General features: G+C 41.5%; 1 protein-coding gene across 5 annotated transcripts in view; it reads left to right on the top strand.

Moving 5' to 3' along the window:
- The window catches only part of PARVB (parvin beta), a 79,627-nt gene that overhangs the window by 19,756 nt on the left and 33,191 nt on the right, over nt 1-26,680 (top strand). For all 5 annotated transcript variants that reach the window (XM_084505777.1, XM_084505778.1, XM_084505779.1 and 2 more), the window contains 3 exons: nt 8,865-8,954; nt 11,635-11,705; nt 22,101-22,203. In XM_084505777.1, coding sequence (XP_084361903.1) covers nt 8,865-8,954; nt 11,635-11,705; nt 22,101-22,203 — 264 coding nt within the window. The remainder of the gene's footprint in view (nt 1-8,864; nt 8,955-11,634; nt 11,706-22,100; nt 22,204-26,680) is intronic.

Here is a 26,680-nt window from a genome sequence, read left to right on the forward strand (position 1 = left end):
CAGTGGTGGCCAGCTCTGCTTTTTCTGTTCTGTTGCCCACGGAAGGGCAGGAGCTTCCATTCAGCCAGGTAGGGCAGTGAACTGAAGCAGAGTTGGTTCAGCAGGCAGCAGCTTGCTTATTGTAGGATTCTGCTTTCCTGCTGTGTTGAAGTGTGCTGTGCAATTAGGGCTAAAAATCTTTCTACTTAGTAATAACAGTTTCTTATTTTGTTTGGTTTGGTGTTTAGTTGCCAGCACTGGTGATGTTGAAAGCTCCTCATAGTTGCTGTGGTCTGCTTTGGTCTCTTTTCTCCCAGGCTATTTCTTCTCTCCCCCTTCTGCTTTAGCACACCCTTTTTCTTTTGAGGAGAGCTCATACACGTGAAGGGCTTACCCAGGACAGCTGCAGCAGTGTTAATATTATTTGACTCAGCACAGGTGTCACCCATCAAAAATGCAGATTTTCTTTTTTCACCACAATTAAAAACAGCAGCACTCATAGGTAAGGATTTTGATGGTAAAAAACTGAAAACAATATTTCATCCTCCAAATCAACACAAAGGCTCATTTTTTCATAAAAGTTTCTGGCTAGCTCAAATGTTACATGTGCTGCTGCCACCGTAGATACGTATTTTTCCACTGACAAAAATACAGGGGTGATCTTTGTTCTGTCAGTCACAAAATAGGCCACTCATCTTTGTAAGTTTAACATGTCCATATAAGCAAGTGTGGCTTGCTCTTTGCAACTAAAACAAAAAGATTACTACAGCTCTTTTCTGAAAACTGTCTTTAGCTGTAAATTTCTTCAAGTGACAGATCCTGGCCATTGTGAGTGCTTTCTTTGCTTGCTGAGGCATATCAATAATTTCCTTTATTACTTTTCTGGTTTGAGTGCAGTCCCTTGATACAGTGCCATTATGTGAATGAGATCAAATATTTGCCTTTGATCTACACAGGGATTGTTAATTCTCTATTGTAATTAATGGAGGCTTTGTCTTTCTCCTGCATTCTCCACCAAAAGATCTCAGAGCCTTTTGTAAATGTTAAGCAATTAGTAATGCAGCAGCAGACTGGTGAATTGCGTGTGCGGTTTGCCCCTAGAAAAGAGACGGTCTAAAGTGTGTCAGCGCACACCATGTTTGGGTCTGGTTTGACGTGTGCCAGTACAACCGTTTTTATTGGAAAATGCCAGTTTTTGCAAAACTTTTTTTTTTTTTTAAGCATTCCTAGAAAGCTTACAGTTTTGAAGACTTCTTTTTAAGAAGGGCATTCAGGTGTCAGGTAGAATTTTGTGCTTGTGGCTGCATGTGTTGGTATGTGATGAGCAAGGGGAGGAGCAGGCCCTTGCCCCACAGGGCACCATTGCCCTCTTGTCTCAGACCTCCCATGGGAAGTGGCAGCTCCAGGAGATGTTTGATCTTTTGTGTAAGGCTGGTCAGCTTCCTCAGGAGGAATTGTCTGGTGTCTACCTTTCACCTGAAGTGCATACAGATGGGGGTCATGCCACTGACCTGAGTTGGGTAGAAATGGAGTTTGACATTGTTATAAGTGAAGTCTCAACTCAATCTGAATTTAGTAATATTTATACTTATAAAAGGTATAAAACCTATAAAAGGTATAAAAGGCAAGTAAACAGTGCTGGGTGTGCGGGGAGTCTACGCTCCACCAACATGCACACGCGAACATCAAACATTCCAAATATACAGAATGCAAGTATGCCTATACATACTTGCATATACATACTAATCAGGAAAGGTAACAAACAATCCTTTAAGATCCATGACTTAACAGTCTCCATTTTCCATTCCTTTTCTTGATTATGGCATAAATGAAGTCTCAACTCAATCTGAATTTAGTAATATTTATAAAAGAAATATTCATAAAAAGTATAAAAGGCAAGTAAACAGCGCTCGGTATGCAGGGAGTCTACGCTCCACCAACACGCACACACGAACATCAAACATTCTAAACATATAGAACATCGCTTTTACATATTAAACCCGAGTACGCCTATATATACGTACAATCAGGAAAGGTAACAAACAATCCTTTAAGTTCCATAACTTACTAACTCGAGTACACCTAAACATATGTACAATCAGAAAAGGTAACAAACAATTCTTTAAGTTTCTCCATTTTCCATTCCTTTTCTTGTACAAACAAGTCTCCATTTTCCATTCCTTTTGAACAATATGTCTCGCTTTAAGTTGTCAAGCAACTCGGTCTTCAGGCCTTATGTATGCTGTTCTTCCCGGATCGAAGAAAACCATATCCATCTCCTTGTGAAGGCCAAGAGGCCTGGGTCAAAAGGCACGTCCAGGTCAACAGGGGGCGTAACAGCAAAGGCCTTCGATGGCTGTAGCAGCAGAGGGACTGATGGCATAGCAGTCGGATCAGTAAAGGAGCCCGCAGATCCCTCACTATCTGGAAAACCACACGTTTGTGATTGTGGCTCCACATGGCTCTTTAAGGCCTCAGAGATTGCTCGCCAGGTGCTGAGCAATCCCACTGCAACCTTGTCATTTTTAGTTGCAGAGTCCCACACCTTGACCTCAGTTTGGTCCCATATTTCAGGCTCATAAACTGTCCAGTTGTTAATAAGGAGAATAAGCTGTAAGGTTACCAGGACAGTCTTTGTTCCTAAGGACGTATGATTCCCCATAACATGCAACTGCTTACCAGCGAGAGGCAGTTGTGTGCACGGGTCCACTTCTTTCAGCTCGAGCTTCTCTCTGTGAGAAACACTCTGTAGCCAATAATTTAGGCTCAGGTGAAGTAGTAATTTATTCGCGATTGCAATGGCGGGTGCCCCACAAGCAGGAGAGAGCGCATCTACTAGTTCCAAAACACAGTTTATATACTTTTTGATGACGGGACCCTCCCCTGTGTCCCCACCGAGTTGAGTGGGTAATCCAGGTTCACAATCTATCTGATGCTTCACAAACAATGCATGGCCTTCAGTTGCCGGCCTGTTAAATTTCAAATTTCTTTTGACATTTTTACTGTTTGAAGTGGTAATGTTTCTTCACTTACCTGACTTGACTTAACACCGTGATTTTCACCTAATTGTCCTAAGGAGTCTGTTTGTCTGCATTTTACAAGGTCACCTGCTTAAGCTTTCTTATCACTGTAAGCATATCTCAGTACCACATTCCTTCCTTCTAAACAATGTAACTCTGCAAAAACAACATTTATATTCCCACATCTCCAGCTCCAGTGTGCCTGTTTCCAGCGACTTTCTGTACGAGCTTCTCTGAGCAGTTTGCTGAGTTTGTCCGAACTTATGTTCATAAGGCAATCAAAGTGCCTGTTCCTGTCCTGGTCTCCATTCTGCCAGCCTGTTCCTCCTCACTTCTTTTTCCTGCTTCTTTATTGATGTAACTTCATCGTGCTGCCTTTTTCTTTTTTTTTTTTTCTTTTTTATCTTGAGGGCAGGCTCCCCTCTTATACCCTTCTCTCCACAGCAGTTCTTTTCATAACAGCTTTTCATTGGTCAAACAACCTTGCATATAACAACAACAGCAAACACCCAGAAACATCCATACCTTAACGGCTGGAGAACAAGAAACCATCTGGAGAACAAGAAACCCTGAGACTGCATGGAGTCTCCTGAATCACCCTTCTTTGTTCCCTCTAAACTCTTTTATATTCCTGATGGCCTCGTCGTTAAGAGTCTAATGTTATTTCAATCACGGGGTTTTCCAACCCCCATGGCCACATTCCCAAATCTCCCTCTTCTTTATTAATATCAACCATTTTCTCGACACGAATTACCACTCCATGTATAACAAAGGAAAGCACCATATCCACAGTCCCATGATGAGCACTACAGCAGCTGCTGCTTTCTGTGGGGTGAGATTCAGCCCTGCAGTCAGAAATAACTAGAGCTAAAATTAAGTAGCATTTGGTTTTGTAAGAGGCAGAAGCTTGTGGTCAACTTTTTAGTAACAAAGCAGTGAACAGTAAAGATTTAAGAGGTGAGCTGCGCTATGTACTTTTTTTTTTTTTTTTTTTTAAATCATACTAATATTATTAAGAGTGAAGGTAGAAAGGATCCAATAAGTTGACAATGGCTTGCTCTTTCTTATAAAAAGGAGAAAGCAGGGACTTTTCTTCTTGTCACAGTGCTCCTGCTGACTTTAAAGATCATTTATTTCCCTACTTGTGAGAAATACTCAACAGCCTTGGTGGTGCTTCCAGCTTTCTGCAGCTAATTGCTGCAGTTTGCCTGTACTCCATGCACCGAGGCAGCCTACCTGGTTTAAAGATGTCATACTGTGTAGCATGTGTGTATACGATCTGCTCATTATATTTATTAATTTTTTGGAAAGGCCACAATAACTGCCACTGTGACTAAACCATGTTGATTGCCAATACTGCCAGGAGCCTGTTAAAACATTGGAGAGCTTCCAGGAACCGTTGCTGCTTTCCAGGGGACTGGTCAAGAAGTGACCTTTTAGATGTGAATTTAAATTTCTGATTTAGGGAGAAGATCAAGGCTGTTGCTGAATACCTTGGCCAGTTGCCCATCCCACCTTGCACTTGGATGTTGCTAGTGCTGGCTGCCACGGTCCTGAGGTGGTTCAGAGGACTGGCGCTGCCTCCTAAGTGAGGATCAGCTCAGAGAGGGGATCCCAAGCCAGAAATGAGGCAGGCTGTAACAGACGTCTGGGAGAAGTCCCTGTTATTTCTGCCAGAGGTCTTTCCAAGGCCGTGGTTACACCTGGCCCACCCTGTGCAGGTTCATGGCAGAGTCATTAGACTGTCTGCAAGTGTTAAAGTGTTAAAGCTGTGACCATTCAGCAGGGCCTTGTGGTGGGTCATGGTGGGTTGAGGTCCATCTGCAGGCAGGAGAGCTCTCCCGGGTTGCTGGGGCTGCTCGCAGGAAATGTGCTGGCACTGAGACATCTGCTGGTGGAGTGATCAAACCAGCCTGGAGCAACAGATCCGCATCGACTGGAACCGGTCTGGACTAAGTGATTGCTGTCCCAGCCTGTACTCAAACTACCTCTGCTGTCTTCCCCTGCTGCAGCTTCCCTGACTGACCTATGAAATAGAATTATGGGGCATTGTAGAAAGATGTTTTACTCAGATCTCATTTAGAGAGCATACAAAGAATTGCTCCAGAACAACAGGAGAAAATGTTTCTTGCAGGAAAGGGCAGAGGAAAAGAAGAATTCCTGCAAACAGGCAGGTGGAGAGCAGGCAAGGCGCAGCAATGTGTCATGGGGGACTTAACGTGGCTGAAACCTGGTATGCAAGCCGAGCTCTGATCTCGCAGTAAAATGCCGTTTTGCATAGATGGATCCTTCCCTGTAAGCGTCCAGTGTAAGCCTTACAGCTAAAATCACTGTGGCTGTTACGAAGTAGGAGAAGTTGGTGTTTGCCAAACTAGGTGTATTGGCATCAGTCTAATCATTTGGAGTACATCATCTGGGTTTGTGAAGCATGGGCTGAAACACATTCTTTGATGTGTTGCATTAAAGCATCATTCAGGTTCTTTTCAGAAATGTACCTCTTGCTCCATCCTGGCTAAGTTTTTGTTTGTTTGTTTGTTTATCAGTTTCCATTTGCTTATATTTGGATTCTCTGTTTTTTCTCCCAATGATGTGGGGCACTTTCCTTTTACTGCTCTTGTTTCTTTGTCTGTTCGACAGAGATAAGTGAGTACTGGGGGCAGCGAGCAGGGAAAAGGTCCTTAGCATTTCTTCAAATGCATTATGGAAAGGTTCTGGAGTTTGACAGGTACTGAGAATACCTGGGCAGATTTATACTCCTGAGCATGACTGCTTTTCTGCATGCTGACTGTTGCTGTGTGAACCAACGTGTCCTTGGGGCAGGCTGTCAGGGTGGGGAACCTGGCCATGCTTTGGTCAGAGGATGAAGGGGGCTTTCACTATCCTCACAAAATGCTGTCTTGAAAGGACTTGTCTCTGTCCTTGCCCTGAGGCAGGCAGCAGCAGGCCAAGCCAAGCACGTGGTCATCTGCAGAAGTGACGGGGATAGGAAGGATCCTGGCTGGCAGCAGCGCTCTGCTTGCTCCCTCCTCTGTGGCTCCTGCCCCAGCCTGACAGCTGGGAGGCCATCTGAGTGTCTCCTCCCATGTCAGTGTCACCCTGCCTGAATTAAGCTGGGGCTGGCAGCATCGAGGTGTCAGCCCCTCATCCAGTTGCTGTTGCCCCTTCAGCACGCAGACTGCCCACGCAATTCATCTGCAGATGTGTGTGATGGACCTCCAGGTGCTGGGGGGCTGAAATGGCAGGGCTCCTGTGTAAACGTCACAAAAAAGGAGGTATTACAGATCATGTTTCCAGCAAGAACCTCTTCATAAGCTTAGGACATGGCGTATGGGCTCTCTGTGGCTAGAGCTTTCTGGGCAGCAAGCACTGGAAGGCTTTCTACCAAAGCGGCTTTGCTTTGCTGTTAGCAGTAGGGCAGGATGCTCTGCTCTTGTTCTAGACAAGTCTTGCTGGATCTGAAGGCAAGTATAAGGGTTTTACGTGGCTCTTCATGTCGTGAGTGACTGGAGGGAGGGGGCTTAGGGCACACATCCGTCTTGATGTTTTCTTTTGGTTTAGTAAATTGCTCAGAAACAAGGTATTTGTGTTAGGAAGAGTGTGGAGATCATTTTGATATTAAAAATAAGGGGGGAAAATGTATCATCTTAAATGAACATTTGGGAATAAAAACAGTTTAACTGCATTTAAAATTAGTCTGGCTTGAAATGTATGCAGTATTTTATTTATGTAGCATGCACTGAAGACAATACCGTGCATTCACTGCCCTGAGGAGCTCAGCAGCTCTCTTCTGCATTTGCAAAACATTAGGTACACCAATGCTCTGACCTTACCAAACACTAGGCATTCCCAGAATGACAGAAGTGCTTTAATAATGAAAAGGAAGTTACATCTATAAGGAATGATAATTTAAGTGGAACTTCGGCATTTATAGACCTAAGAGTACTTCAAAAATCTTCCCCTTTAATGTCTGTTTCCCACACAACTTTCCTTATGCCTCCTTGTGGCTGTATTCCTGTTGGCATCACAGTGCAGGAGCTGCTTGAGGGAAGAAGCTCTAACTTGGCAAGTGCAAGCAGGGCAGGGTGAGGCATACTGTGAAAGCTGTTTGGTCTGATGTGTGATGTCTCTTAGCTCCCTGACCTTTGGTTGGAGAACGTTCCAAAAATACGAACGAATGCAGAAAAGGTACAATTACAGCTTTGCTAATAATGATGTTTATTCAGGAGGCTAAATCTCAGCCTGCAGACCCTGTTCTGCTCCTTTCCCTTTTCAAAAGGAGTACAATACAGAAAGCAGCTGTGCTGGTGGCTGGCAGGCCCCCTGCCCCCATGCTTTGTGCCACCTCAGCTCTGACTGGCCTCTTCAGCACAGTTCGCAAGCTGTAAGGTCTCAAAATGCAAGACTGGTGTTTGCAGCTTGCAGAGCACAGGAACAGCTTTTCGTAATTGAGGATTTTAGTCATGCTCAGTATCATGCTGTGAAACAGAACTAGCTAATATCTTCAAAATGGAGTTAAGAGATGTACTAACTCGTCTTAAGTGCCTTCATTTCAAGTATCTGTGAGAGGAGGAGTGGGGACTGCAGTATGCTGTTGTTCCTGGCCTCTTCTGGGACAGTAGGATTGCTATCTTTTCCACTAATATTGAGCTGGAAAAAAGTGAGTACTTATGCAGGATTTTGTAACCTTTGCAGAATGCATGCGTATGATTAGTCTGTGATTTGATTTTCAAACAGGAAAGGGGAATGCTGACTATTCTTGACAAAAGTGCTTATTAGTACACTGTGAGTATTAGTTAATTGCCATCCTTTGCTTCCCTCCCCCCCCTCCCCACAGAAGCTTCCCTTGTAGATCTTATAATTATGTGTCTGGAAATCCTTGCTTTACCCATGAAAGAATATGGGACTTGGACCCCTCTCCCAAAGGAGACTGAAATACAACAGTGCTTCTGCATGTGATTTTAGTCCGTGCTAACGCAGACCTGTGACTGAATAGATGGGGTTACTGCAGTCTCCTTTTATCTCCTGCTTCAGATGCATGTATTTTAATAGGTTGCCTTATAATAAGTAGTTGCTATCTGAGTTTAGGGGGAGATAGACCAGACCGTGGAGAGTGTAGAAATGTTATAGTACTGTTACTGATTTTCTTACTGTTGAGCTCTATAATACTAAACAATTTTTATTTATTTATTTTTTACTCAAATTCAGTTTCTCCCATGTAGCAACATGTAGGGAAGTATTTTAATATCCATTTCATTGATGCAGCATACTCTGCTGACTTGCCCAACTGTTACTGAGTGGTACATTTGGGAGCTTGAAAGATTCCAAATTTGTGTTCACCAGACCATGCAATATCTATCTTCAGCCAGTTGCAATGCTAAAATTAAATATGTTTTCATCATTTGGTAGGTCTCCCTGGGATTCTCTGAGGCTTTTAACGAGGCCAGTGGCAAATAGTTCTTGGTGTTCTGCAGTTGTAAAAGGTGGTAATGAGTGATGGTGGTGGTATCAGAAAGTGAGTTTGGTTTTACAGTTTGCTGTCTGCTGTAGATCTGGGCCATTCTGCAGACAAAGCTTACGTGCCTCCATTCTAGAGAAACAAGCACTCTGACACTGCTTTTACAATAGGATCGAGTTTCTTGCAAAATATTTTCAGCTGGTAGTCTGGTGGCTCAGTTTTATTAGCTATAGAAGGATGTTCTGTTGAATTTATTTTCTATTCTAGCTGCAGTTCTTCATTCCATAAACTTTGGGCACATTTTGAAATGGATCTACCAGATGTTTGTTCTTACTATGTCTTCTACCCCTACATATACAGAAACTTTGCGTTTATTACAATCTTTCTTTCTGTTTTTTCCTTCTCCTCAGTGAGTGACCTGCAAGAAGAGGGTAAAAATGCAATCAATGCACCAATGAATCCAAGCACTGTGGACATGCATCCAGAAGATACTTTCTTAGGTATAGTATTCATGCTACAGAACTCAACTATGTTATTATTAATGAAGGCTGCCACTGTGACTCCATATCCACTTCTTATTTGTTGAATATAGATGGCTAAGTTGAAATTGAGAGAATTGAGAATCATTGTATATAGACATAGACTAGGAAATAGAGATGCTAAAATGGAATTTAAAGAGCAATGCCACCTATGCAGCTACACTTAAAGTAAGCGTAGAAGAAAATAGTCTTGCTCAAGGAATTGGCAGAGGACTTGAATTTTTCTATGGCCATCCTGAAAACATAGAAAATTGGGATTTGCAAAGAATTAGATGGAAAATACTGCTGAGTTTGTCTATTTAAGAGTTGCTTCAGTGTCGTTAATCCATTGTCTAGTTGCATTTCAGTCTCTATTTGTCCTTTATTTTGACATCCTTCTTTGGTAAGGAAGTAGTATCTTTCCACATATAGATGCAAAACTGAAGGATCAACTGACAGAAAGTCTGTAGCAGAAGTGTGTGTTGTGGTTCCTATAGAACCATTAAACTGCCTCAACTCAATGTGTGTGCTACACTTTTGTTAACAGCTGGATGCCAGGTTCTGACTTTGGTTACTGCTGGCACTTTGCAAGTGATGTTGCAGCACAGTGGGACCTGATAATGAACAAATCAACATTTATTTTGTTGAAAACAATAATATGGGAATATGTAAAACGAGGAATGCTTTATAGAAAGAAGGCAGGTATTCAAGTTCCAGTTCCCCTCCCTGCCAAGTCCATTAAAGAGCAGCAACATAATGTAATAGCAGTAAGTGTTTAAAGCTTGTTGGAAAAAAAAAATATTTTTTTTTCTTTCCTGGACATAACTTCCTTAACCTACAGAATTAATTGAAGCAAGCTGAAGCAAGCTGTCATGGTGGCAAATAATAAAATCAGTTTTGAAGACCTGTCATGCAAAGCCATGACCACTGGTGATCCTTAAGCAAAACTTCATGATGAATTGTATACCCTTACGGGTCTTGTTCAGGATTTCAGTTTGCAGCTTTTTGGATGTGTACTGGGTGTCACTTCCTTATAGCTAGAGTGCCTGACTCATCCCAGGGGGTAATGAGGAAATAAAGGAACAAGGGAGGAAAAAAAAAGAACAAAAAACAAAACAGCTGAAGAAATCATGTGTCTTCCTAGATTTGTGGAAATTTGTCAAGAGTGTTCAGATAAAAGGGTCTTATTTTTATTAATATTAAAGGCCCTGCAAAATACCAAACCCAAACGTCTGGGAAAAGCCTAAGGTAACCCAGTAGGATAGTATAGTTTGCCGTGTGATTTGCGAGGGTCATGTTTCCCACCTGAGAGCAGTGAGGTCTAGCACTGTATTAGCAAGTCATGGTATATTGGTCATTGTCAGATTTTGAAGATTTCCTCTATGCAAAGTAGCAATGGCCCAATCTGTGGTCATACCCAAGACCCTCCCTTGTCATCGTGTTGGAAGGAATTGGGAAATCAAATGGAATATAGGATTTCAAATTGCCTCTCTAGACTCATCAAAAGATAAATCTACAGGGTCTATAAATTATTATTTTAGCTGAAGGCATGTGGATCTCCTCATTCGGTTTTGACACTACCACCTGTTCTTGTGTTCCTGTTGTGTAGTAGCCAAGGTTTGTTCTCCACTTGAACAAATCCAACCTTGATCACAGCTGTCACTTAACTACTAAAGGAGCTAAAATGAAGGGTGCAGGGAGAGAGGTCTACTACTTGAAAGCAAGCAACAGAATTTAAAATACAACACTTGTTCCAACTGTTTCTTAAATACTGATATACATAACTACAAGAGCATATAAACATTGAATGTGATGCATATATTCACACATGCTATTGGGAAGATAAAAAAAGCTGCCAAAAGCTGTTTGGTTGTTAGCTTTACAGATTTAAAGTTGATTTTTCTACCTATTTTTTAGTATGAAATCATCCATTCTAAAAGTTAATCTTTACATTCCTACCTCTTGTAGTTGAATGGTTGGCCATTGGAGAGCATTTTCCACATCTTGCCATCCCACAGTAACAGAAGAAATAGAAGACTGTATACCTGAGAGATATATTTTATGTCCTTCCGGCACACATAAGCAGAACTGATGTAAATTGGGGTAATTTTCATTTTCTGGGTTACCCAGAGATTAAGCAGTTCCTGCACCCAGGGCCACATGTGTGTGACCCTTGCTACGTGTCAAGTTTTAGGGAAGCACAGACTGTCAGTCTGGGTCTCAGCAGCTGCACTAAGTGCAGTGTCATAAGCTTGCTTTACTTTTCAAGGTAGAGTAGTTTGGAAAATATCCTTATATTTTCAAATACAAACTACATACAAATTGAGGAGAAAGAGGAAAGTAATTGGCTGCCCTTTTTGGTTTGTTAGTATTAGTATGCCCTGCAGTATAGAGAATGGTGATTTTTCTGATGTATTCTGCATACACAGAGCGGGATCTGATTTGGAGGAGGTCAGTGGAAACAATTTATTTTAGGAAGTCGTATTATCTTTGACTGTTAAAAAAAACCCTAATACTTGATCATTGGATATTCTCTTGCCAGGGTGATGACTGGGCACTGTCATTTCGTAATCAGCTGACAGGTCACTTCATGAGTAGTAATTGTTGCAGTATTTCAGCAATGTATATTTGATCTAACTCGTTTCCCATTTCACTTGGACAGAGGAGAATGAGGAGCGCACTATGATTGATCCTAACTCCAAAGAAGACCCCAAGTTCAAAGAACTGATCAAGGTAGGATATCAGTACTTGGTCTTTTTTCAGATCTTTAACCACTGAGCCAGAGCCATTTACAAGCTGGTTACCATGAATACAATGAGGAGGAACAACTTGTAACTGAAGTACATCTGTGAAAACTGAGGAGACAAACAAGGATGCTGTTGGTAGGGCTAAAAGCAACAATGAGAGAAACAAGAAACCCTGAATGTCAGAGCACCCATGAAATAGAGCACCGCTATCCACTTACATCCTTGTGATTATTAAAGGGAGGATCAATACTTAGCTTTGATCTACTGTAGTCATTGCACATAAATGTAGGTTCTTCCTCTCTACAAAGACATGAAAGGAGCCTTGGAAAGATTTAGAGAGTTTTCTGGGAAGGAAAGAGTAGGACTACATGTAAAATGAGCAAGCACATGGTAGGGTAGACTAAGGAGACCTATGATGTTATAGGAAGGTTGGAAATGAGATTCTTCTTCCTTTATACTCTGTTGTTTTCTTTTTTTTAAAAAAAAAAGTAGAAAAAGGGTAAAGAAGGTTGCTCCTATATATTATTAATTAAAGCCGTTAGAATTTTTCAGTTTTCATCCTGAATAGCATACTGATCTCCAGAGCATGGATGTAGACCAACAGCTGAGTGAACTGATGGACACCTTAGCTAATGTCTACTTTCTGCCCATTGTGTATGAATAAGGCATTGAGCAAAACAATGATTTTGAATTTCATGAGAACTTGCTAACTCACAACTTGATAATTTAGTTTCTCAAAAATTATTAAACATGAATTTGTTCTGATTATCTTTTGTGCAATTCCTACTGTTCTTACTTTAACAATGGATAACTCAAGATTTGTGAAAAAGAGCCTACTGTCTTCTAGAACTTCGGTTACGTTTTTTTCAGTGGCTTCTTGGAACAGAGAATTATATCTACTCTACATTCTGAGCAACAGCACTGCAAAGTGACTTTGTTTTGTTTTGTGTGGTTCTGCCTCTCATGATTCTTTTTCCCTGGTTATTGCTGTGTCTGTGTTTATGTGGCAGGGAGGTAGAAAGTCCCTAGTTTACTTGTAGTCTTGGGCAGGGACCAGAGCATCCTGAGTCGGTATTGTTGCTGGAGACACTTGCCCAAGGTGCTGGTGATAATGTTCCCCCAGCTGTGCTGACATGAGGTGTGGCTTCATCCCTCCTGGCAGTGCTTGTAGTTTCCGCCAGCTATGATGGAGGGTTTGGTCTTGAAGGACTGCTATTTTGGAGAACCTTTTCTATCTGGCAGGTTGTTGAAATTAGCATAGTGAAAGCTTGGGCAGAAACAGAAGTGCTGGCAATTCCGAACAGATATGATCTCTTCCCCAAAAGGGTTTGTGCTTATGTCATAATTCCCGGTACACTTCCTCTTTATTTTTTTTAATAATTAAAATTATATATATATATATATGTATGTTTTAGAAACAGCAGTTCAACTGTGGCTAGGTGGGTCAGAAAAATCTGGCTAGTGTTTACCCACTCCAGACAGGGGAGTGAGCTGTGGCACATTCCTTTTAGGATACTGTCATGTCCTCTGTCCTCTGTCTACTGTCATGTCCTCTGTCTTCGCAGAATGCCTCAGCAAACTGTTCACCTGCTAGATCTTTAAAACAAGCCCAATGATCTGTTATTAACAGTGCAATAACATGTTTAGGATTACAAAACCACATCAAATAGGGTTTAGCAAGGAGCTGTGTTCAAATTTCTTTGTTATTCTAATTTACCTGGAATACAGTGTGTTTTTAATTTTTTTGCACATTCTTTCTTTGTTAATACCTAGATCCATTAATTCTTTCAAAATGTACAGTGGTCTTGCACCACTCTTTCAAAGTACACTGTGGTTTCTTTGCTAGTGGAGCGGTAATATTACCATGAATAATTCAGTTGAACCATGTTTTCTGCAGTGAAGAAACCAAATGTACTCTGTGATACAGGAGACTTGATACTGAAATTATAATTGCTTTTAAATTGGAAATTTTGCTTTTGAATTTAATATAAGGTGGTGAGTCTTTCTTGGATGTCACAGTCTAACAAGGTTATGTTTTTCTTTTTGAAAGGCTGAAAACCTTCAGAAGGAATGAAAATCAAACTTAGAGCAGGACTAGGGATTGTGTCTGAGTGCCTGAAGTGCATTGCAGGACCAGGCTCTGGTTCAGTACGCCAGTTTGCACTTGCATGAAGTGAGGGTACCTTATTACCAATTAAACTGCAGCAGCTGGTGCAGGGAACAGCATGTAACTTCACAATGTTTCCTTGGGATCATCCTCCAAGGAGAGAGATGTGTCCTGCAGAGTGCCTACTTGAAAAATTATGTAATTTAGGTAATTGCTGAACGTTTGCATACCTCTCTGCAGTTGAGTTTTTACAAGGATGTAGTTAGAAAAACATTTCACACTATGTTGTTGTGAATCTGTAAGGCAAGGAGAGGTTTGAATCATGTTGGCAAAACCTGTTTTATGCCACAGAATGAGGGTAATACAAGCAAATGAACAATTTATTCCTAATTTTGTGTTCCTCAGTGGTTAATGAAATTTTCTGGCAGCCCCAGTGCTGGATGAGAATTAGCCATGTTAATACTATACAGCAGCAGCCAGGAGAAGAGACTGTCTGCCCCACAGAGCTTGAAATCAAAGATCTCCATGGCCTCGCAAGGAGCAGGGAATTGAATAGATTGAGGTTGTTGTATTTCAAAGTAGTTCTCTCTTTTTCCCTCAAAGAGGGAAATATGTATCAATAGCAGCAACAGAGCCTGATGCCTCTTCAAATTTGGCAGTATAACATAGTTTCATCGGTGCCAGCCCAAATCTCTTTCAACACCAGAGTAAGACATGCCAATGGTTTGCCATCACTGATTTTGAGTGTTTCTGTTCCCCTGTCAATCACATGCAGTTGGGGTAGATAGAACTCAGTGCAGAAAGGAAGCAGAGATATCTGTTGCTGACACTGATTTAATACCTCTTTGTCTCTGCAAAATGTTGTTTGAATTTCTACTAGCCTGGTGTCATAGGAATTATAAGCATAGTGAATTGTTTGGTGTAAGCTTTTGTGAGCATTTGGAAGCGATTTTGACAGAGCTGCTGGGATTCAAACTGTGTAACACCGTGGTGATGAAGAATCCAAAAGGAAAAAAAAAACAAAACAAAACTCGTTCTTCTTAAAGCAAATATAGAGTAAATCCCCTCACTGAAGGCTGCTTTGTTGGGGATGCAAAAATACACTCTTTAAATCCTATTGCTCATATTAAAATCACTAGGAACTAAAATTACACCTTAAAGTGTTGTTTGTTATCATCATTGACAGTGTTCTAAAAATAGTTCACCACAATTTGTCACTATGAAGTGATATGTTCATATGTGTTTAGATAAGTTCCCTGCATGGCCTTGTTTGCTCTGCATGCAAATGCAGTTTGGGACATGGCTAGACAGACCCAAAGCTGAAAATTCAGATCAGGAAAAGATGTGTTGTTACTTATATGTATAGTATAAATAATTTACTCACAAAATACTCTGTTTCTAGTGTCTGAAATACGTGAGCTTCTTTTACATATCATCCAATATTTGCTAAGTGACAAGAGAACAACTAAATGAAAGAGTTTGAGTTTTGCATTTGGGCTGTTTTGTGACTGGATCCTGAAGTGTATCCTGTGATGTATCTGGAGCAAACAAGAAGAAACAATGTCTGTGATACTTAGAATCAAGTCTAGTTTGCTATTATGTTATTGCAAATCTGTTTACAGTTCAGTTTCCATTAATACCTATAATACCTTAGCTGATCCATGTTGCTAATTCTAAAGAGTGTTGGTGGGCTCTTCTAGCTCTCTTTTTAAATGTGTTCAAAACTTAGGAGGCTGATCTGTGTGTGCTTTCCTTGTTGTTCATGGATTTTTCTTTGTGTATGGGATGCAAAGGTAGAAGGAATCTTTTTTATCCCCTTCTGGCTCAGATGTGACTGAGGTAGAAGATCCGAAACAGTTGTATTTAATAGGCTGTAGGAATTGAATCAGAATCTTAGAAATATACTCATACATTTCTGATCTGACAATTATGCCACCAACATAAGTGACAGATTCCCTAGGCTTTTCTCATGTATTTTGATAGATACAATATGCTTTTACCATTTGAATCCAAAAGTATACAATTGGAGCTTGCAAAAATTGGGTTCTGTTAGTAAATGCCTTACCTTGACCAAAGACAGCAAGTTAAGAGTTGCAAGGTGACTTGGTAAGATCAGAGACTTGGTAAGATCAACTGATGCTGCAACAACCTTTGGCCCTTAAAGCTAAACTTCAATGTCTAAACTTTGCATGGATCAAACACTTCTGCTCTAGGTACTATCTGAAATGTGTAAGCATTCTGAATTTGTAGTAAATAAGTTACTTTCCAATAAATTACCACCTTTTCAATGTCAACACTTACGGCTTTTTAAAATTCACTGTGGTGAAGAGAAAACCAAAATGAAGCTGTTTTGGTAAGGTTTCATGTGTGACCAAATGAAATCTTGTTTCCTGTATGCTCTTTCAAAGGCCTGCCTTTAAAAACAAGAAGCCTTCTCTCTGTTTGCAGCTGGCCAGTACTTTGTACTTATTCAACAGTTTCCGGACCTGAGTAAGAATTTCTAATATTAATTTATATGTTCAACCCTGAAGTCACTTAAACCTTCATACTTTTGATTTGTGCTTCCTAATTCTCCCTGGGTCATTAAAATCAGGGCTTCCTTTCTTTGCTGTTTTTGTGACTGGGGTTCCCATTTTCTCATTGTGCCAGATGCATTCATGCAGCTTGTCTTGTTTTCCATTTTGTTCATTAATCTGTAGAGCGGCCGTGGGGTCCTTATACCCTTGAACTCTGCAGATTCACTCTGAATGTGCCTCGCCACTATGGCAGTAGCAAACCTGCAGAATAAAATACTTCACGGAGCTGGTGAAGTTTGATATAAAAACCCATTTCGTGAGGATTAAAAACTAAATAGGCCAGGCAGATGACTTATTTTTCCTTCTGGATTTCTACCACTCTTTTCTCAGAGCTTTCTGCCTCATGGAAAATTTCAGTTTTAAACACAGTGTTTAGTAATGCAATATGGCTCATTAAATCAGGCATATGTATTTGGCCAAAAAAGGATGTAATAAGTGGATGTGTCAGAATTTAAAGCATCACTGGAAATTTTACAACTACAAACACGTGTCTGAGCATTTGATGCAATTCAGAGATGTTTTCTATGAGTGTGAATATGTGTGAAAGGACAGGCATGATTTTGAGGACACAGGGATATATAAAAGTTTTAAAATCACTGCTAATCCCAAATACTATACTGCCTGCTCTAGTGATTTGCAACCCTTTCCAGAGCAGGGGAGTTGAAACTAGATGATCTTTAAGGGTTTTTTTCAACCCAGGCCATTCTATGATTCTATGAAAAATTCATAGAAAAATAGCTTTTCATAAAAGTGTGCTCTAATTAAGAGACATAACGAACATTTCCATGTACCAGTGTGCTACTTTGTGAGCCTGCAAGTACTGAACAAGGTGAGGCTGAGGTGAACTCAAGATCGTTAGCTGTATATGGGATCTGGTGGTGGTTTCACCAGCCAGTGCATGTAAGGAGAAGCATGGTGCTAGGGCTGACACTGGGACAACAGGCTTTGCAGTCAAGCAATTCCTCAGTCCTGCAATGCATCTCTTACACACATTTTAAAGGCAGCAAATATAGCCCTACCTTAGAAGTTAATATTGAAGTGAAGATACGTAAAGTACAGACACACAGATGTGAAGGAATGGGTAGAGGAGTTTGAGGCCAGAGAGATCCAAGTTAAGCATATTTTCACACACAGGAAAAACTCTGGCTTCACCTTATGTCTGCTTCCCACTCTGTGCCTGTATGAAACGGTTTAAATTTTTAGAAATCCAGGTTATTGAATATTTTCTGCTTCTGTCTTTGCATGAAGGAGCAATTGTAAAGAGCTGGAGCATTGACTCTCCATGAAAAAAGAGTCATAATGCATTTCTGTGTGTTAGTCATTTCAATAAGCAAAATGGTGCTTTACATCCCTTGCAAAAATTAAAAGTTAAAAATAAAAATCGGTGCAGAAAGATTTTCCAGGCTCCTGATTAAGACACACGCAAGAAATTAAGAATTACAGCAGGAAAACCGGGGGTGTGTGGAGTTTGTTTGTTTTAAGTTGCAACATTTGTCACTCTTCAAGGACGGTATAAAAACTTTTTTTTTGTTGTTTAAATATAAATTACAAATTTGTTTTCCCACCAGAGCTGGAGTTGTAGTCTGAATACTAAAGAAGTTAGAACAGTCTTTAGGGTATTTTTCTTTCATTCAGGTGCTACTCTATTAAAAAAAATAATTATGGCTAGACCTCATATCGTTTGTATCCTTTTATGTACTTTTTTCCCAAAATTTTTTCAGTACTAGATTTCTCTGAAACATTTAAGTACTACATAGTGTAAGTATTTCCCTTTTTAAACAATCTATACCCATATGAGAATATTTCCAAAGCTGCTTCATAATTCTTCTGTACCTAAACTTTTGGAAATAAGATGTTGGCTCCTATATTAGAAGATACTTCTAGACTTTTGTTTTTAATTCCTTGGCATTTTGTGGATTTTGACTTCAATACTATTCAGCACAGGAGAAAATAACATGTTAAGTACAGGTTTCAAATAGTTTAGCATCCTAAGTCATATTTAACAATGCTTTTGAGGGCTTAGGGAAATGAAGCATCTTCATATTAGGGGATTTGATTGTCATATGATAGTTTCAGCTTAATTTCAGGTGATTTTTTTAAATCACAGAATCACAGAATTTCTAGGTTGGAAAAGACCTCAAGATCATCGAGTCCAACCTCTGACCTAACGCTAGCAGTCCCCACTAAACCATATCCCTAAGCTCTACATCTAAACGTCTTTTGAAGACTTCCAGGGATGGTGACTCCACCACTTCCCTGGGCAGCCTGTTCCAATGCCTCACAACCCTTTCAGTAAAGAAGTTCTTCCTAACATCTAACCTAAAACTCCCCTGGCTCAACTTAAGCCCATTCCCCCTCGTCCTGTCACCAGGCACGTGGGAGAACAGACCAACCCCCACCTCACTACAGCCTCCTTTAAGGTATCTGTAAAGAGCAATAAGGTCACCCCTGAGCCTCCTTTTCTCCAGGCTGAACAAGCCCAGCTCCCTCAGCCGCTCCTCGTAGGACTTGTTCTCCAGACCCCTCATCAGCTTTGTTGCCCTTCTCTGGACCCGCTCAAGCACCTCGATGTCCTTCTTATAGCAAGGGGTCCAAAACTGAACACAGTACTCGAGGTGCGGCCTCACCAGAGCCGAGTACGAGTACAGGGGGACGATCACCTCCCTAGCCCTGCTGGTCACACTGCTTCCTATACAAGCCAGGATGCCGTTGGCCTTCTTGGCCACCTGAGCACACTGCTGGCTCATATTCAGCCGACTATCCACCATCACTCCCAGGTCCTTCTCTGCCTGGCAGCTCTCCAACCATTCCTCTCCTAGCCTGTAGCTCTGCTTGGGGTTATTGCGCCCCAGGTGCAGGACCCGGCACTTGGCCTTGTTGAACTTCATGCAGTTGACCTCAGCCCATCGGTGCAGCCTATCCAGATCCTCCTGCAGAGCTTTCCTACCCTCAAGCAGATCGACACACGCACCTAACTTGGTGTCATCTGCAAACTTACTGAGGGTGCACTCTATGCCCTCGTCCAGATCATCGATGAAGATAGTAAAGAGAATTGGCCCCAGCACCGAGCCCTGGGGGACGCCACTAGTGACTGGCCTCCAACTGGACTTGACTCCATTTACCACGACTCTTTGGGCCCGGCTATCCAGCCAGTTTCTAACCCAACGAAGCGTGCGCCAGTCCAAGCCAAGAGCAGCCAGTTTCTTGAGGAGAATGCTGTGGGAGACGGTGTCAAAAGCCTTGGTTTTGGAATTTTGGAATTGGGTGGTCACTTTATTGAAAGACTTCAAAAATCTCTTCTGAGATGATCTACGACAAGAAAATACCTCATTACTTAGGAGTTGCTTTTCTGTATCACTGGTGAATAGTTTTCAAGGCCAACAATAGCATTCCTCTTCTCATTGTTTTTCAGATAAGGCAGTCCTTTACTAATTTGTCTCATGTCTCTCTCCAACCATTTACCATAAATGTCCGTCTTCTGAAAAAGATTGAAAGAGACAAAAATAGCTAATTGGAGTTTTCTCTTCAAATGTGGTTGTGTTTTCCCACCTGCAGAGCAGAACTCTGCTGCTTTATTTAGACTGCATCTTCTTGCATTTAACTTTTGCTGGCTATAATCTCCAGTGAACTAGTTTTCAGGCTAATGAACTAATTTGGGCTACCCAGAGAAGTGGTTGAGTCACCATCCCTGGAGGTCTTTAAAAGAGGTTTAGATGTAGTGCTTAGTCATATGGTTTAGTGGAGGACTTGTTAGTGTTAGGTTAGAGGTTGGACTAGGTGATCTTGGAGGTCTCTTCCAACCTAGATGATTCTGTGATTCTGTATAAATTGGATGATCCCCCTGCCCAACAAATGGCATTAGGTGGGTGTGGGAGCATGGGTCTTGGATGCACAATGTCGAAACAACAGTGGTAACTATAACCACACAGAGGAGACCGTCTGATGGAGGGAATGACCCAAGTAATAGATAAGGCTCCTGCAACATTACAGGGCAGCAGTAGAGCAACTAAACTGGTGTGGAGCTTATCCTTTTATATCCACATCTATTTTTTGATGTCACTTTATCTTTCCTTTACCTGCAGTAGAGAGGACCACTTTTGATACTTAGAGTTATTTTTATTATTGAGAGTTTTCCTCCTTCTGTGCACTGTAGGGGGCAAAAAGGATTTGAGTTACCTCTATATGCATTGATGATGGTCCTTGCTTTCTGTGATGGACTGGTTGCCATATGACCCAGCTAAAATTTGCTGCTTATGCTGTTTAGAGCTGAGTTTCAACCCTGCACTTTTCAGCATGCTTTGTAAGTGCTGAAGATACAGGTTAGAGATGAAGCATAAGAATTTCATATTTGGATTGTGAACTTACTTTTGAACATTAAGCCTAACAAAGCTTCCTTGAAGTTGGTAGACTCAGTGAACCTCAGTAAGTAGGCTGAATTACTTAAATATCCATGTTACCAATATACTCAAATATTCGTGTTTGTAGGATTGCCAATGCATGTGTGTTTCAGTGCAATCCTATCTGTGTTTTATTTACCTTTTTTTCATAATGTCTTGAATATTAAACAAAACAAAACAAAAAGTTCTTAGCTATCCTGACTGCAAAAAAGATGCAGAATTATGGGGCCTAGTCAGAAAGTGAATTTAAAGCATCCACAAGTTGTATGTGAAGCAAATTAAAAACTGTAGACTTTTTAGTTGATGCTCATTTTTTTTAACGTAGCTCCCCTTAATGTATTTTGAACATTTGTGATTGGCAATACTCTTCTCCCCTTATGAATCAAGGATTTAGCAGCAACTTTACATCTCTTCCCACAGAACTATATTATTTTGCAAGTAATTTGATTTTCCAAATAATTGATCGGAGGAAAACATTCCTGCCAACTTAAAACAGTCAATGCGTTTTTTCCTGTAACTGTTTGGAAAATATTATCTTTGGCACCTGGAAAACTTAACTCAGTTCCTTTTCTTTTTAAAAGTTCTTTACATTCATTCCTGTTTTGCAGGTGACAATGATTTTTATAGTTATGGTGGACTATAAGAGGACTATTACATACATACATTTTTGAATGGTTATCAGACCCAGTTAACCAAAGTTTTAATTACAGTCTTCTGTAATAGCTGAAGATAAAATGCGTAGTCCTTTTGCTTAATGGCAAGGATCTATCTAGTGGGTCTGTTTAGCTCCTATTAGTGGGAGCATTCACTGTTTCCTCTCCGAAGCTCTTCTTCCTGGTCTACTACTCATGTCTGTTCAGGATAGGGATGACAGTGGGAGTGCTGGGAGCCTTTGTGTTTGTGGGACTCTTGTTCTCTACTGGCAGGTCTGCTGATTGTGTAAAACAGATGACAGGAGTTTTTGGACTTGGAGAGCAGGTTTGTTAGATACTAGCAAAGATGATTGCTGTAGAGCTGCTAGTTGCTATTTGCTTTAGCATTGGTGGAATGAGGAGACATTTTAAAGAGGAAAAACAGAGGGCACTACAATTGCCATGTTGCCAGACCTGAATTAAAAACAGAAAAAGCAAAAATATCTCTGTTTTTTCTCTGTAACTTGGAAATACATAAATACGGTTACTCCTCCTGTTTACTATTCCTGGTTATTTCATGGAATATATTTCTGTTCCTGATTACTGCTCAAAGGAACATATTTCAGTATTTTTTTTTTACACATTTGTCTCCTCTTTCTGTACTTGCAGGTTCTAATTGACTGGATTAATGATGTGCTGGTGGAGGAGAGAATCATTGTCAAACATCTTGAAGAGGACCTTTATGATGGGCAGGTGCTGCAGAAGTTGCTAGGTGAGTTTACACAAGAGAAGGTGGCCCCAAAGACTGGAAGTAGTCCAAAATTGATCCCTTCCAAAGCTGCAGACAGTAGGGAGTCTGTGCAGTAACTTAGCATCTCACCAGGGATACCGTTTGTTTCAGTGATAGCTACACTGTCAGGTTTTCCATCTGTTCTTCTCAGGCAGACTGCTAAAAGGGGTGGAAATTGGGATGAGTCTCAGGTAGCTGATTTGTGGACTAAGAATAATCCAGAGATCTGAAATGTGGCAGAAGAAAGGTGAAGAAATTTGTGTTTACAGCGGGAGACCAAGCAGGAGACATGTGGCCCAAAATTTTTTCTGCAGTTTGATCCTGAAAGCTTTTTGGACCGAAAGCTATTCTTGAGGCCATAACTGAATTACTTTTAAGGGAGAAACAAAACAAAACAAAACAAAACAAAACAAACAATCAAACAACAAACAAACAAACAAACAAAAACAACAACAAAAAAAACAAGGAAAAAAGAGAATGCATGACACCAGGCACATATTTACAATGTGCTCTTCTATGCAAATAATACATGAGGGGATATACTCAGTTAAGCAACTGTGATTTTGCAACCCCCTTACATCTCTGCAGTTGGTATGTGTGCTTATGCAAGAAGCACAATGGAGAAGAACTTTAATGAAGTTGCATTGATTTATAGGGGTATTTTTAGCAAACAAAGAGACTTGAAGCTTCAAGTGCCAATGTAGATCCACACAGTTTCTTGGAAACAGCTAAATAAGCTGAAAGCCATCTGCCTATGTTATGTTTTCAAGAGTGGGCTGGGTTATGGATACGTGTGTCAAAGTGGGGCAAGAGGACTTGGTGTTGCTAATTCCTTTGGTGCTAACTGATGCTTCTTACTGAATTTTCTGCATATGCTCCTTAAATAAGATTTGCAGTGTTTTGCTGAACATAAGCTTTTACAATTGGTTAATAACAATTTACGTGCCATTAAAAGTAGCTTGAGGAATGAAATGACAGTACTTCTAATACTTTTTGGTTAGACTGTAACTGGGACCATCCAGCCATAGTGTGGTGAGGTAGAGTATTGTTAGTTTAGCTGAGGAGTATTTGTGTGAATGCAAATTAGTTCCAGGTCTGGGATAGCATCTGGTGGTTTTTGTCTCTCACAGAGAATTTCCAGTTGAACATTGCTCTGGTACTCTTACATAAAGGCATTCAGAAAAAGGAGCTGAAGTCTTACCCTGTTACATAAATCTCTCAGTAAATTACCTTGCCAGTCCTAACATTGAGGTGTTGTGGATTTACATGACAAGGTTTTGGTAGCAGGGGGACTGCAGGGATGGCTTCTGTGAGAAGAATCCAGCAGCTGCCCCATGTTAAATAAGTGCCAGTTTCAGCCAGCTCCAAAAGGACCCACTGCTGCCGAGAGCTGAGCTGATATGTGATGTTCTTTGCACCTCTGTGAGAGAAGATTTAAGAAAAAAGGGGAAAAACAAAACAAAACAAACAAAAAAAACTGCTACACAACAGCAACTGGGAGAGCAAAGAGTGAGAACTAGCCCTGCAGCCACCAAGGTGAGTGCAGGAGGTGCTCCAGGCATGCAGAAGAAGTTCCTCTGCTGCCTGTGGAGAAGCCCCTGATGGAGCAGGCTGTCCCCCTGCAGTCCATGGGTCCCATGGTGGAGCAGATCTCCATGCCTGTGGAGGAGCCCCCAGTGAAGCAGGTAGACCTGCACTGAAGGAGGCTGTGGCCCATGGAGAGCCCCTGCAGGAGCAGGCCCCAGGCCAGAGCTGCAGCCCGTGGAGAGGAACCCGCAAAGGAGCAGGGGGTCTGGGGGTAGCTGCTGCCCGTGGGGGACCCAGATTGGAGCAGTATGGTCACGATGGATAGAGCCTGTGGTACCGACCTATGTGGGAGCAGTTCTTGAAGAGCTGTTGTTTGTGGGCAGCCCACGCAGGACCAGTTCGGGAAGGACAGCATCCTGTGGGAGGGACCCCACATGGAGCAGGGACAGAGACTGACCATGAAGGAATGGTGGAGATGAAGCATCAGGGACTGACCGCAGCCCCCATTTGCCTACTCCACTTTTGGGGGGTGGAGGTAGAAGAGGGTGAATGGAGGGGAAGGTGTTCTAGTTTGTTTTCTTTGTTTCTCACTTCTCTAGCTTGTTAGTAATAGGCAATAAATTTTATTAATCTCCCTATGATGAATCTGTTTTGCCCATGACGATAATTGTTGAGTGATTTCCCTGTCTTTATTTCAACTCTTGAGCCCTTTGCATTGTATTTTCTCCCCCTTTCCCTTTGAGGAGGGGGAGTGAGAGAACAGCTGTGGTGAACCTCGGCTGCCCACCTGAGTAAAATCACCACAGGTGTGTGCCTTCTTACTGTTGCTTCTCTGGAAGCTCTTTGAAATAAGAGGTGAGCTGGCATTGCTCCGAGTCCTTTCTGGGATGCAGGGTGAAGTATTGCAAATGGATTTGCAAATTGGTCTCAGTGCTGAAGATAGACACTGGTGTGTGACATCAGTCTGACATTAGAGGATAAGAAGAGGGCAAAACTGTACTTCCTGTGCTTACATGCCGGTGTTTGGGCAGGTGGTAATTTATTTCATAAAAGCCATTTGCTGTTGGGAACGTGTCTGTGGAGGCCTTGATTTCCACCCTCTGGCTTGCATATGTGTAGAAAGAGCTTAGTTGTCTGTACATACATGGCCATACAGTTGGACTTAGCTTATCTTACAGGAGGAGAGGTGATCATATACATCTTGCAGGCCTGAGACTTTTGACTGGACTGACTTTTCTTTATTTTCTTACTGTTGGGCATCTGACAGGAGACCAAATACTTTTCCCCTAGCCTGAATCCATCACAACTCAGCCCCAGTCTCTCAACATGATTTTTTCAGTGGTGCCTTGATTTCTTCAGCAAAACGTATATTCCTGAATTTATCTAACTTCATACTTTCTCAGTGATGCAATAGGCAGCAAAGCATGTCATGCTAGTGGTGCTCCTGGTGCTTAAGGCCTCACAATTAAGTCACCCCACTGTTTTGTAACAAGTCCTTTATACCTACAGGAAGGGCTGACAAACCAAGATCATTAAACCTCAAGTAATAGTTACTACTTCTTGTATGTGAGAGATGTTTCCAAGAAGATCTGTCTTGATGGGCAGATGAAAGACAACAGTTTGTTAGTGGGTTTACTCTGAAGCTATTTGGAGTATGAGATTTGCAAGTGACTGTTAGATTGATTCAGGTGGGGCTCCTTTCTTAGTTAATTTTATCAAGGTACTGTGGTGCAATTGCCTAAAGTAACTACAAAAATAAAACTAACATTCACATTTTAAAGAAAATGTACAGCACTGAAGAGGCTTTCAGGGTAGGTCATAGCTGCATTACCTGAGCGTTCCCTAGGCTTCCAACCTTAGATGCTATTGCACTGGGGGAACCTGGTGGAACTCTAAGGAACAGTACGGAGCATAGAGTGGAGTGGAGACACCACAGCTAGGCTCTGTGACCAGGTGGAGCCTTGATTGTTCTTGTGCACACCAAGACCAATAAGCTGCACTTTTTGCTACCCTAAACCAATGACCTGTCGTGTTTTGACAAACGCTGTATCCTAGTTTCCTTTTGCTCATTATAATATCATTATAATACCAAAACACACCTCCATCTCAAAAGCTACCTGCCTCCACAGTGCGACCACCCCTCACAGAGCACGCACTCTGAATTTCTTGGAGCCTATGCCTTTAAACAGAGACGGGAAAAATTTTTACCAATCGTAAGTAAGATATGCTTGACTAGAGTCACTCAGGCTCCACCTACAAGATAGAGAATAGTATAAATTGGCCTAAGAGAGAGGGGATGTTAGGGAATACACCATTCTGAGGAAATACACCATCCTGAGGACCTCCCGACTCCTGGGATCAGTCAATGGGCTGAGCCTCTGTTCTGCCCCCCCCCCCCATTGGGACACCTTTGGACCTTTGGGTGAGATTGTGAGATTTGAACACTTGGTTATACTGTGTGGCTCCGCAGAAACTTAGAAATTTCTATAGAGTCTTTGTGCCTTTTAACATGTTAATTTCCAAGCTGTGCAGTTGTATATTTCATGCATGCTAGCTTGCTTTTGCAGACAGTAACTATCACTAGCAATACAAAGAACCCGTGTACCTGTTGCTGTAATAATTTGTGCATTGTTCCTAGCTGTGGTAGTTCTCATTGAATGCAACTAGAGTAAGGGCGGTTATGTGTTATTGGTGAATCTGTGACTCTGGTAGTTCAGTGCTCTGAATCTGACCAGACCCATGACGGTTAATGCGTTATTGGTGAATCTGTGATTGTGATAGTTCAGTACCCTGAATCCTACCAGACCCAAAACGGTTAATTGGCTACACCCCTTAACACAACAGGTACAAGTTGTGCTACTGAGAGTGGCTAGAGTGGCTTGGTGCACATGGTGTCAGGGTAAAGAGAAATAAATTTCTTCCTGCTGACTGG

Source organism: Aythya ferina (assembly GCF_964211825.1).
Source record: "Aythya ferina genome assembly, chromosome: 1".
Taxonomy (NCBI): Eukaryota; Metazoa; Chordata; class Aves; order Anseriformes; family Anatidae; genus Aythya; species Aythya ferina.